The sequence below is a fragment of the Benincasa hispida genome, chromosome 9, assembly GCF_027475165.1.
Source record: "Benincasa hispida cultivar pf3 chromosome 9, pf3_genome.v1.1, whole genome shotgun sequence".
In the NCBI taxonomy this organism is placed as follows: Eukaryota; Viridiplantae; Streptophyta; class Magnoliopsida; order Cucurbitales; family Cucurbitaceae; genus Benincasa; species Benincasa hispida.
Window position 1 is genome coordinate 96,376,201 of NC_143486.1, and position 13,535 is coordinate 96,389,735.

General features: G+C 31.1%; 1 protein-coding gene across 2 annotated transcripts; it reads left to right on the plus strand.

The window, feature by feature from the left end:
- The first annotated feature begins 3,179 nt into the window (after positions 1-3,179).
- LOC120085322 (SecY protein transport family protein) lies at positions 3,180-7,217 on the plus strand. 2 transcript variants are annotated; one of them, XM_039041253.2, is made up of 8 exons: positions 3,180-3,308; positions 3,927-4,285; positions 4,475-4,702; positions 4,844-5,198; positions 5,288-5,415; positions 5,530-5,665; positions 6,498-6,758; positions 6,845-7,217. In XM_039041253.2, exons 2-7 carry the CDS (start codon positions 3,942-3,944, stop codon positions 6,735-6,737), a joined length of 1,431 nt encoding a protein of 476 aa, XP_038897181.1. In that variant the 5' UTR covers positions 3,180-3,308; positions 3,927-3,941; the 3' UTR covers positions 6,738-6,758; positions 6,845-7,217. The 2 variants fall into 2 exon arrangements, with proteins under 2 accessions (XP_038897181.1, XP_090173097.1); XM_090316971.1 differs by lacking the exon at positions 3,180-3,308 and adding an exon at positions 3,469-3,485.
- Positions 7,218-13,535: the final 6,318 nt, after the last annotated feature.

Here is a 13,535-nt window from a genome sequence, read left to right on the forward strand (position 1 = left end):
GACCATTTTTTTTTACCAATGCAATTTGTTTAGCTTTTTAAATTTTTCTTTGCGTCACATATTGTTTTAATTGTTTTTTTTTTCTCACTTATTTTTACTCTTATTCTCTCCATTTGGTTTATTTGGTATCTAAAAAACTATGTTTGTTGTCAAAGAAAGAATAAACAACTTTGTCATTTATTGTCTTCGTTGTTGTGATTAGAAGCAAAATATAGAGAAAGTAGTATTGTTTTATTGGGATGATCCTCTCAATTTTCCTTTTAAACGTAAATTATTAATGCAAAGAGCAATAGTTAGCTGCAGTCTAAGTTACACCCAGTTTCATATATTCATTCCTCAAACCATTTTGGGGACAAAATTTGAGTTTTATGTGTGTTGATCATCATTGTTTACTCGTTTGGATGTTCATTACCACCCGTATTGGAGTTTGAACGTGAATTTGAATTGTTTATCGATATAACATTTCAATGTTTTTGTTTTATTGTAGAATGTTGTTCGGAGATGAGCTGGGACAATTGTTAAAGATGCTGTGTTCGAGAAGTGTTCTAGACATTGTTTTCATTTTACTTCTTTTATGTATTTCTAATATGAATGTTTATCGATTTCGTTTGGATATTGTAATTTTTAGTATAGACTTCATTTGGATATTGTAATTTTTTACTTGTTATAAAATGGACTTCATTTTCGTTTATGTGAATCTTTATTTGGTATAACATGTTTTACCGGATTTCAGATCAAATTTTAAAAAATTCCAAACGAAATATTAAATTTTAATACAACCCACGCATATAGGATCCCCCGACACACTCTAAAATGGCGTCGGGAGTTATGATGGAACTCCGGACGCCTATGTGGTGTCGAAAGTTAGGGAGAACTCCCGACGCCGTTCAAAATTTCGTCGAGAGAGATCTCCCGACGGATTTCTCCCGACCAAACTCTCGACAATAGTTTATGCATCAGGAGATCCTCTCCCAACGAATTTTTCACACTTTCCCAACGAAATGGGACGTCGGGAGAAGTCAGAATTCCTGTAGTGCCTGTTCATGTCATTCCCTGAAAAACATACAGGAATAAAGGATGAGTATAACAATACCCAGTAAGTGATCCCATTATCGGGATCAAGTTATGCATTCACATGCAGTGAATGCTTGTGGTTAGTGGAACTTTCATGGTGAAGCTGTTTCTGAATGGCTAACTAAGGGGAGAACCTAACTCAACTTAACTTACATGTCTAGTGGCCTAGTGGCACACCGTCAATCATGGGAAAAGAAACATAATCGTGTACCTGTCGGTTCGCATATGTCTAGTGGCCTAAAGGCACATCGTCAATCATGGGAAAAGAAACATAAATGTGTACTTGTCGGTTCATGCATGTTTAGTGGCCTGAAGGCATACCGTCAATCATGGGAAAAGAAACATAAACGTGTACCTGTTGGTTCACGCATGTTTAGTGGCCTGAAAGCACACCGTCAAACATGGAAAAAGTAACATGAACATGAACCTATCGATTCATGCATGTCTAGTGGCCCGAAGGCTCACTGTCAAACATGAAATTGGACTCATCGGTCCCCTGTAAATATATATGCATCGAGATGAGATGGTATAGCGCCCCTACTAGTCTAGTCATGCATCATATACAAATATTTCATAGGTAGTTCCACAACCCATATCATGACATAACACGCAGTCTCATACATGTTCAAACTCCAAAAAAAAATCCATACACAATAAGGTATTACAACTTCCAAGTCTAGCTTATAGATCCTAATAAGTAACTTGATAAACCTAAATTAGGGTTCATGACATGGAAACTTCGGTAATAGATTCACGTACCTCAAATTAAGTCAAGGACAGTTATCTCGACAACCAACTCCAACAATTTACTTGAACTAAAACCAACGAAAGGATCAAACGATCGTAAATCCTGCTAGAAAGCACGCCACTGATCTCCAAACTTCGAATAGTAAATGTTCAAAAACCCGTTTCCCTTGTTGGAAAGTGGCCAGAAACGCTCCCAAACTTCAATCTAAAAGCGAAACGTAAAGGATATCAACCAATTTGGGCCAAAAGCTAATGGGTGATCAAGAACCTCCAAGAATTCTAAAACTTACCCAAAATATCAATTTCGGTGACAATGGCATCAACGACGGTGGCATCCATAGATAGGCAGCGGGTGTTGTTGTCGAACGACATAAATTGTTTAGGCTAGCAGCTGGTAGCGAGGGTCTTGCATGAGGAGGGTTTGCAAGAGTGAAAAGGTGAATTTCTAGTTTTAGAGATTTTATTCAGCAACAATTACGAACAAACCAGAAGCTCTAATAATTCACAATGAAATTCTATAATTCACAATGAAATTCTATATGTCTCGAACAAACTGACCAAATTTGAGCACGATCCAACAGTTTAAACTCCGAAAATCGACAATTTTGTGGAAGTTGTTGCTGAAAACCAAATTATTTTCTCTCTGATTTTTTGCCTCTTTTCACTTTCATCTCATTTCGAAAAATCTCAATTCATTTATAACTTGAAAAGATAAATAAAATATTTTATCACAATATCTCCCAAATCTTCAAAGATTCTATTAAATTAATAAATCAATTAACTTGTATAAGATCCATCAATTTGATTTCCAAATATTTAAATTAATTCAAAACCACATAAAATTAATTATCTCCTTAATGTTTTTTTTAAGTTGGGCCTAAAATGAAAAATATTTTCAAAATAATTAATTCGAATATCTAATCACTTAAATTCAATTTAACCAATAAGAGTTTTTCATTATTTTAATTTAATCCCAATTTTCCAAATGAAAGGAAAATTTAAACTCGATAATTTTATATAATTAACTTAAATTTTCCTATATAAAACCTATGATCACAAAATAATAAAAAGATATGATTTTATTTTTCAAAAGTAGAAGATATGATTTTCTACTTAAATATCCATTAAAATTTTCCAAATATTATTTTTCATATATAATCTTTATTTTTGACGAAATCTTAACGCTTTTAGATGAAATATGAAATCTATGATCACAAAATAATAATAAAATTAATGTAAGATATTATCAAAATACAGACGGAACCTCCACGTCCCCACCTTGAAGTCAAAAAGTCGCTACCACGTCAGCAACTTACTACGTGGCATCTATCTATTGGTCGAGTGTCGTGGCCCGAAAAGCATGCGAGCTTCTAATATAAATAAAAAGAAAGATTTCTCCCCGGCTTCAACTTCTTCCTTAATCGGAAGCTTCCGTACAGTTCCAGTCCAATCAACCGTATCTCGCCGTCTCTGGAGATATTATTCCGGTATGTTTCTAGAGCACTTGATCTTCATCTTTAATGGCTTTTATCTGAAGGTTACTAAGTTCAAGAATCAATGCTGTTACACAATGTCGATATTCATGGCCGAATGATCGTTGTTCGTGACGTTCTATGAGAATGCATGTACTTCAATTTTGAATATGCTAGAATCAAGAATGTTAGGTTTAAGTTATTTCTAAACTTTCTTATTGCTCATTCTGATAGTTGATTTTGAACTTGATGATTTAGGATCATAAAGCGTCTTATGAACGATGTGATTAAATCTTTAAATTCCTCCTATTATTTATCGATTGATGTGTAAATTTCCGAAGCTATGAACTAACTTTCTATGCGAATGAGTGTACGTTGTTCATCTTGGATGCCAGGATGTTAGTTTAAGTTATTTGTAGATTTTTCCTTGTGGTTTAAGACTTCTTATTGCTCATTTTAATCAATGATTTGTGAACTTGACGATTTTGGATGAAGAGATGTTATTTAGCTTATGGGACAATTTCTAACTATTTATGAAGATACAAGATAGGTATGAGATTATGAGAATAGCCTATTTCTCTAATGAACTTGTAGTATTGTAGATTAACTGAAATTGTTGTTTTGTTTCAACAGCTCGAATAAAGGAAAATGGGGGGTGGATTTCGAGTTCTTCACTTAGTCAGACCGTTTCTTTCATTCCTCCCAGAAGTTCAGAATGCCGACCGAAAAGTGCCATTTAGAGAGAAAGTCATCTACACTGTGATTTCTCTTTTCATCTTTTTGGTTTGCAGCCAACTCCCTCTGTATGGCATTCACTCCACAACGGGTGCGGATCCATTTTACTGGATGCGTGTGATTCTTGCTTCAAATCGTGGCACTGTCATGGAACTTGGAATAACCCCCATTGTCACATCTGGAATGGTGATGCAGCTCTTAGCTGGGTCTAAGATTATTGAAGTTGACAACAATGTGAGAGAGGATCGTGCACTCTTGTAAGTGCTTCTCTGGCCCTCAATGACTTTCAGTTTTTATGTTCTTTTCTTTACCTTTCGTTCCATTTTGTTTTTAGTTTCTTTCTAAAGTGCATAGTGATTATGAGTATTGTTCTTGTTATTCCCCAAGATGGTATTGTGAATTTTATTGTTCATTCCTCACTTGGTGATTCATCTTCTGCTCAATAGAAATGGGGCACAAAAATTGCTTGGTATACTCATAGCAATCGGGGAGGCAGTGGCTTATGTTCTCTCTGGCATGTATGGTAGTGTTGGTCAACTTGGAGTGGGAAATGCCATTCTTATTATTGTTCAACTCTGTTTTGCTGGTATCATCGTCATTTGTTTAGATGAGCTTCTTCAGAAAGGATATGGCCTTGGCTCTGGAATTTCCCTCTTTATTGCTACCAATATCTGGTGAGATTCGTAACTTCCTTTTCCTCCTTTTTCTCATGGTTTGGCTTTAGATGTTTGTGTTCGCAATTTTTATGATTCTTACTACACTGCATGTCACCTTGTTTCTAAGAGTCAACTCCTTGAATTCTCTTTAATTTGCAGTGAGAACATTATTTGGAAAGCATTTAGTCCCACTACAATCAACAGTGGACGAGGAGTTGAATTTGAAGGAGCCGTTATTGCTCTATTTCATCTGTTGATAATTCGATCAGACAAAATCAGAGCACTTCGTGAAGCATTTTACCGGCAAAATCTTCCCAATGTGACAAATCTGCTTGCAACAGTTTTCATCTTTTTAATTGTGATCTACTTCCAAGGATTCCGGGTGGTTTTGCCTGTGAGGTCAAAGAATGCCCGTGGTCAACAAGGTTCATACCCAATCAAGCTGTTCTACACTTCCAACATGCCAATCATTCTACAATCTGCACTTGTGTCAAATGTTTATTTCATCTCTCAGGTAGATCAACCTTCTGCATTAACTGCAGGACGCCTAATATGTAGTAATGTTTTGGCATCTAACTGATCATTGTGTAAATTTCTGCACAGTTGCTGTACAGGAAGTACAGTGGAAACTTCCTCGTGAATCTTTTGGGTATATGGAAAGAATCCGAGTATTCAGCTGGTCAATCTGTTCCTGTGGGCGGTCTTGCTTATTATATCACTGCACCTTCAAGGTCATTCTTATTCCTTATGAAATCAGTGTTGTTTTCTTCTCTTTTTTTTTTTTCTTAACAATCAAGTTAATGACTTCATTCTAACATTTGATAGTTGTCTTTATCTTTTTCCAGCTTAGCTGATATGGCAGCCAACCCTTATCATGCCGTGTTCTATCTGGTTTTTATGTTGTCGGCTTGTGCTCTTTTCTCAAAAACCTGGATTGAAGTATCCGGATCTTCTGCTCGAGATGTTGCTAAGCAGCTTAAGGTACTCAGTTTTTTAAAATGTCAGTCGTCAGATGTTATCCTGAAACATTAGATGATCATTTGTCCAATGTCCTTCTTAGTCTCAAGATCCATATCAAGGTTCCTGTATTCTATAATTAAATTGAAAATATTTTTCTTCCCAACAGGAAAATTGACCATCAAAGAAGCATTTTAGCTTATTTTAGGAAATTTAGGAATTTTTAGGTGATTGTGGTTTTGATTGAAGGTTTGAATTATGGTAAGCGCATTTGAATCATACAAAGAGTACAAGGCATCGTAGAAAATCTATTAAGAAACAAAATTTCGTTGACAAAAATCCCACAAAAATGAATTTAAGGCTTTCACTTCAATGGTGGTTTTCCAGGCCGAGAGTGAGAGTGAGCGAGAGTCAGAAGAATTAAAAGGTGCTTTTGTTGATTGGTGGTTTACATCATGAATTGAAAATCTGGCTTAGTGATCGAAGATCTTGCATCAAAAGTATGATGAAATCAATGATCAAAGAAAACAAAAAACGTAAACAGTAGAGAAATTAACATAGTGATGATGTGGCTCACTAACAGTGTTAGCTACGTATGATTAGAGTGAGAGAACAATTTTATTGTTAGAGAGAAATATCATATTACATATTACAAAAGTGTGTGCCTCTGGGATTAAAGAGTTTATATATAGTGCCCTCTAAATCCTAAGGCCAAAATTGTAAATAACATAAATATGAATATAACAAAAAGACAAATCTTTAATTTTGTTTAGTACAACAGTACAAGTAACAAGTTATGGAGATTGGCAAATTTTCTATTTACAATGTTTATTTTTATTGTATATGATGATTTCAGGAACAACAAATGGTGATGCCTGGACACCGGGAATCAAACCTACAGAAAGAGCTGAACCGCTACATACCAACTGCGGCTGCATTTGGGGGCATGTGCATTGGTGCCCTCACCGTGTTGGCTGATTTTATGGGCGCAATTGGTTCAGGGACAGGAATTCTTCTTGCAGTCACCATCATCTACCAATACTTCGAAACTTTTGAGAAGGAAAAAGCCAGCGAGCTTGGCTTTTTCGGCTTCTAGTCATTTTCTTGCACTCATAAGGTTTGCCATAGATATTAACAAACACCCTTCCATTCTCCACTCTTTATTGCCAAACTAATGCCAGTAGACAATAATTGTTATAACAGTTTGACGATGAATGGAGGAGATTTTACTGGTTAAAGCTCGAAAATCGAAACTCTTCGTGGAGCGCCATGCTTGATGTTTCATTCACGTGAACTAAGGTACATTTTCCTTGTATCAATTTCTGCTCCAGGGTGTGACAAAACTTTTTGGGAACCTGCTGGATGATGTTGAAGGTAAAAGTAGGATAACCAAATTAGCTTTGCTTGTAGATGAATTTAGTAGATTTTGTTCAGCTTTATTCTAAATTTTAGTCTTAGAAGATATGAGGAAATCGGGAAAATGACCTTGTAAACGAGCAGTACTAGAGAAGTTCTTTTGTACAATTCAACTGAATAGTTCTTATCATCTCAAACTATTTTTTTGTTTTTCATTGCCTATTGCTAGTGCATACTCAACCGCGGTCTAATTTTTTGTGGTCAATACTCGCCTGTTTGGAATGACTTAATTGAAAAATCATTCCAAACAAACAAGCTCTCTAAAGATCTAAGTTTGTTAAGATACGATTGAATCTAAACTTTGTTTGTCTTAACATCAACTCTAGTTTATTTCACATGTGATTATGTTTCTCAAAGTGTGTTGTCTAATTTTACTTTTTGGATATAGTTATGGGGCAGTGATGGAAAATAAGTGGGGAAAACTTTTGTTTAGAGATTGTATTCATAGGGGCCACTTTGGTCCTTTGATGCTAAGAGTAATGGAGAAAGATGGAGACTCTGATATTGGGGTGTGGCCATACTAAACATGCTCCATTTTTCTTATGATTCTAGGTTTGAGAACTAAAAAACACTAGAAAAAACAAAGCAATAAGATTTTCTTTTTAAAAAAATAATAAATATAAAATAGTTGCTTTTAGAAATTTTGTCAAGTTAAAAAAAAGGATAAAGGAACACAAGAACAATACATAACATAAAAGTGATAGAGATCTAAAAAGAGAGAATTCTCTGGGGCCCTATAGATCTTCTACATGTTGCTGAAATTAATTTTTATTACTTTATTTATTTAGGTTAAATTACCAATTTGGCCTTTATAGAATGAGAAAGTTAGAATTTAATTTACGTTTGATTTGATAAAAATTTCCTACATAGTCCTAAGATAGAGACTATTTAAAAGGGTTTGTTTTATCAAGTCATAAATAATTAACTTTATATCAAAGCATAGAAACTATTTGGTTTTATCATATTAGAGGCTGTTTTTACTTTTACTAAAATTCATAACTTTAAAATTATGGGGACTAAATTCTAATTTTTCTAAATTATAGGGATTAAATTTTTAATTTATTATAATTTAAAATATTGTAGACTAAATTCTCATTTTCAAACTCATGTAAACTAAATCCTAACTATTTTTTTTTTTCAAATTGAATAGCAAATTTGATGCACGAGATTTGAAAAATAGGCCGAATTTTTTTTTTCAACAAGTGGAGTATTAAAAAAATATAGCATATGCCGTTAATGTGGTAATTTTTGTTTAAAATACTAAAAGAAAAAAAAAAGTGCACGTTCATGTTTTATAAGTTTTTTTTTTTTCCTTCTAAGTAGTGAGAAGTAAAACATAAATAGGATATTTGGGAAATAATTGTATTCTTATGTTTTTTTTTTCCCATACTCAAATATTTAATGCTCTTTAAAACTAAATTTAAAAGGAAAAAAAATCAAAATTCAACTAGCAAAAAATCCAAAATGTCCCACGCTAACTAATTAATTCAACTAGCAAAATATCCAAAATGTCCAAATCCAACTCGTTAAAAACACCTAATTAATTGAAGAGATGTTTTTCTCCACCATTTATTTAGGTGTATCATTTACTATGATGTATGGTTCCAATTTGTTTTTCTTTTGTTTTTTTAGAGAGAATTTCTTGGTAATTCTTCATTAATATCAATTTTATCTTTATACTTTACTATATAGAGCGATTGTTTTGGATCAGAAATTCTGAATTTAGAAAAATAGTTGCCACATAAAAATCAGAGAACTACATGAAATGGACCAATGAGCCAAAAGAGAAAAATAGCAAGAGGCAAAAAGGAGTTGGGTCGAGTCACTTCGACCTTGAGGGTCCACTTTCCGTAGGCCATAATCTACGGCTCGTAGCCAATCTAAATCAATTTTTCTTAATTATCTTTAGGTTTGGAATCTCAAATCCATCATACTATAAATAGGGGGTCATAGACACACCCAAAAGTAAAAGTTCTTCTACCCCTCTAGCTTGCACTGACTCTTTCTAAATGTTGACTGTGTTTTCTTTTTCTTTCTTGCAAGTCGTTTTCTTTCTCTAAAATTATAAATTCTAAAAGTCATGTGAATTTCTTTTGTCTAGATTTTACCATCAACACAAATTAATTATATTGTCTAGGTAAATTGATTAATAATCTCTCGAGATGAATCTTGATAAATATGAACTACTATTATTGACAATAAAATTTGATCAATTAAAAACTAATGAATTAAAAAAATTAAAAGTAGTACGGAAAGTAAAAACAAAATGCATAATTTAATAGATATAAAGAAATTTAAAAAATGAAGATCCAGGGAGATCCAACGTGGCAAGTGGATTCATCATTCATGTTCGATGCACAATTAAAAGACAGTATAATCCTCCCTCAGTCTTAAACAAAACATTTAATTAAATTAACTGAGATTAGATTAATAATTTTTTTTTTTTAATAATTCCAATTACACGAGCTCTCCAAGTTTCAGTATTCTTAAGTGTTAAATTAACCATTTAATAAAATAATAACAATAAATTAATTAAATTAAACGGTAGATTAACGTCATTCTAGAGCCCCAAAATGCAAAGCTACCACTACGAGCCCACGACAAGGTCCACTTGTATTAAAGTAATATCAAATTAATATTTTAAGAAATCATATGTTTTCTAAACATTATTAATAATAATAATAATAATAATAATAATAATAATAATAATAATAATAATAATAATAATAATGGTTCGAAAACAAAAACTCTAAAATAACAAATAAACTCAACATGTTTCAAATTATATGTTTAATAGCTATATCTACTGATTCAAGTTTAGAGATATAGATTGATTTTTTTTCTCTATATTCTATTATGGATATATAATTGAATATTGAAATACTTAATATATATAAAACTTATGCTTTGCTTATTTGAACTAACATTTAAATCCACAACAATATATTGCATTTTAATATAATAGTTTTATAAAGAAAAGAAAATGAGAAAGACGAGAAACACATTTATTTATTGAACTACATATTAATGATTGTGGTCCCTAAATTTTTCTTTCTTTTCAATGTGAAAAAAGTAAATAAAACATTAAATATCTATGTGTGTGAGATGTGTGACTGCATGGTCTTACTTGAATGAATATGATTGTTACTTGTTCGAGTTTGATGTTTTTGATCATCCACCTTGAACTAGCATGCAAGATAGATTCTCACATTGGTGTGGTGTCATACCCAACATTTTTCGTTGTTTAATTTAGTATAAACTGAAATGTTGAATTAGTGTCGTTGAACAAACATAGGTTTTGAAGGTGGATGTGCGCTCCTATTCATACTATACCCTTCTATGACACCTTATTGAACTTGTATTAAGGGGCAATGTAGTGTTAGTAGAGAATCTTGAGGCAGGTTTGATAATATGTTAGTTGTTTTGAGATTTCTTTACTCATTTTGTATATGTGATGATTGTCTAATTTATGTAAATGCGACTTACGAACCAATCCCTTTTAATTTTAGAAAATGCTCGTGTACTGGTTTTGATTCATAGCCTTTCTAGTTTCTAGTGATTACCTAGTAACATATATATAAATGAAAAATTAGATTGATAAGTATATTTATGCATTAATTCACATTTTCACTCTTACAACAATGAATTGTTAATCCTACTTTAAATGCATAATGTGTAATTATAAAGTCAACCCTTTTTCAATTGTTGTTAGTAAATTAAAGAGTGACTAACAAAAAAAAAAGTTGCAATATATAAAATTAAGATGAACTCCATAGATTCTATGTACTTTTAGACTTAGTTTTGGTTTTCTTTTTAGCCCAAAAGAAGAACCCTCCCACAAAATAATAGTGACAATGATGCGATATTTATATATAAAGTGTAATGATAATATTCAAATTATAGCTAATAATATAACACTTTCTATTAACTTTTTTTTTCTTTTAATGGTACCGTACATGCAATATTAAATACTAAACTGTAAGATGATTATTCTATTTATTGTGGCTATAAATCTAGCCTTGCGTTAATGGAGAGCATGATAGGTGTTTTAAATCAAGTGAATGTATTTTTCATTTGAAAAATTGTAAATATAACAAAGTTTTAATAAAGTCTTTTCATCGGTAGATTTTTATTAATGATATAGTACATTCTTAATAAACTCTTACTATTTACATTTTTGCTATATTTATTAATATTTTGGGCTTGATTGCTATATTTACAATCGTCCTTAAAAAAAAAGACGTAGGTACATCTTGTGTTACATCCATTTTTTGTGTAGCTCATTCAAATGTTTAATCACAAATTGTCACGTGACAATTTTTTTCAAAAGTAATGTAGTTTTTTAAATATTTATTTTCATTTGTGATTGAAGATGATGCATGAAGCTCCTAAATACAGAGATATCAATTTAACCCACGGATATCTATCTTTGATGTAGACCAAATAGTTGTTTGATAGTTAACCGATGTTATACGAACAAATATATATACTAAACCTGCCACTTCCCTTCATATTTTTATTTGATATCATTTGTTAATTTTACTCGCAACTTCGATTTAAATAAAAAAAAGTTTGAACATCATTTTAACTGAACTCATGTTTTATCATCCAGCCAAGTGCTCAAAAATTTTCTTATGTTTGAATGTACAAACAACCCAGGAAACATTCCATATTTCATGCAAAAAGAAAAAGTAAAAAAAAATAAAAAAATTAGTTCTTAAACTTTCATAGAAGTAACAATTTAGTTCTCAAACTTTAGTTGTAACGATTTAGTCTCTATATTTTTAATTTTGTAACAATTCAGTCCCTAAATTTTTCTATGTAACAATTAAAAAAAAAAATTGAAACTTTTAATGTGAAGATTTAATGAGATTTCTTACGTAAATATACTGATAAATTAATTAGATATTCAATATTTTTATTAAATATAAAGTCTACATCATAAAATAATAGAAATTGACATCAAATTTTGATAATTTTTTTTTACTTTAGGAACTAAATTATTACAAATTTGAAAGTATATGGACTAAATTATCACATATTAAAATTCAGAATTACTTTAGGATCTAAATTATTACAAATTTAGAAATATATGGATTAAATTATTATATACTAAAGTTTATGAACTAAATTGTTACACAATTGGTCATGTAAAGACTAAATCGTTACCAATCAAAATTTAAGGACTAGATTATTATTTTGAGGGATCAAATGTATTTTTTAACCTAAAAGACAATCACATAGATATGGTAATGTCTGATAAAGACGAGTACTTGATAAGAATTAAATAAATAATTAGCATAAATTTCAAACTTTTAACCTACATACCAAATTCTTTTCCCAAATTAAAAAAAAAAAATCTAAATGGAAAATTAAAATTATGTATAAAGAAAACCGATTTTACTTTCAACCGTAGAAACAAAAAATAACAAAAGATGACAAGAAAAAGAATCAGAAACATACAAACATAATAATAATAAATATATATATATATATTGAAAAAAGCGGCGTTTTATGTTACGTTTGAAATACCGATGTTTGACAAATACATCAATAATTTAATTTTAGAAAACGTCGATATAAATTTCGGAAAAACATTGATGAATACTTCTAAAAACTATATAAAAACAAATTATTAAAAAAATTTAGAAAATTTATTTTAAATAACAAAACTATTGAAAATATTTATAAATAATAACAAAATATTATATTATATATATAATAGATCGCGATAGACTACTATCTATATCTATCATGATATATATAGATACAAATATAGTCTATTGCAATCTATTGTTGCATATAATATAACAGTGAAATTTTGTTATATTTATAAATATTTTTGTTTATTTTTTTATAATTAAAAATAACCCAACAAATTATCTAAACTAATAAATTATACCTTCCACTTTGCAACGGGTGTCAATTTAGAAATAAAGATTTGCAAATGTGTCTTCAACATTTCGGATTTCTGAGTACAACAAAAGGTTAGTTTTGATATTTTATTTTTTCGTTATTCCAAAATTACCTCTTACTAATTTTGTCTCCTCCTTTCATTTTCGTCTTCGAAGATTCTTCTTATTTTCTCTTTTGATTCTGCACTCTAAACTCATCTATTCAATGAAAAAAAACCAAACAAAATAGGAATTAATTGGATAAGGAGTCAGAGCCATTGAAAGAGATCAGGAATGAGATTAGTAGTTGATTTGGTCATTCATCATCGAGCAATTCCGATCAGCATCTTCCTCCAATTGTTTTGGTCCATGGAATTTTTGGTTCTGTAAAAGGTCTTGTAATTTATGGCGATCACTTTTTATTTCTGTTCTGATTTGTTTTTTGTTATTTTTTTCTAATTTAATTTTGACTTCAGAGATTTTGAAGGTTATCGTATTTTGCTGGGCAGAGAACAAAGACGAAAAGGTTCTTGTGCCTGGTAGGGTCCTTAACTACCATTTACAACAGGTTAAAAAGAAAAAGG

Excerpts from the sequence above, each read along its gene's own strand:
- LOC120085322 (XM_039041253.2), top strand. The coding sequence starts at position 3,942 with ATGGGGGGTGGATTTCGAGTTCTTCACTTAGTCAGACCGTTTCTTTCA. Across the intron at positions 4,286-4,474 it reads AGAGAGGATCGTGCACTCTT|AAATGGGGCACAAAAATTGC; the intron begins GTAAGTGCTTCT and ends TCTGCTCAATAG. Across the intron at positions 5,199-5,287 it reads ATGTTTATTTCATCTCTCAG|TTGCTGTACAGGAAGTACAG; the intron begins GTAGATCAACCT and ends ATTTCTGCACAG.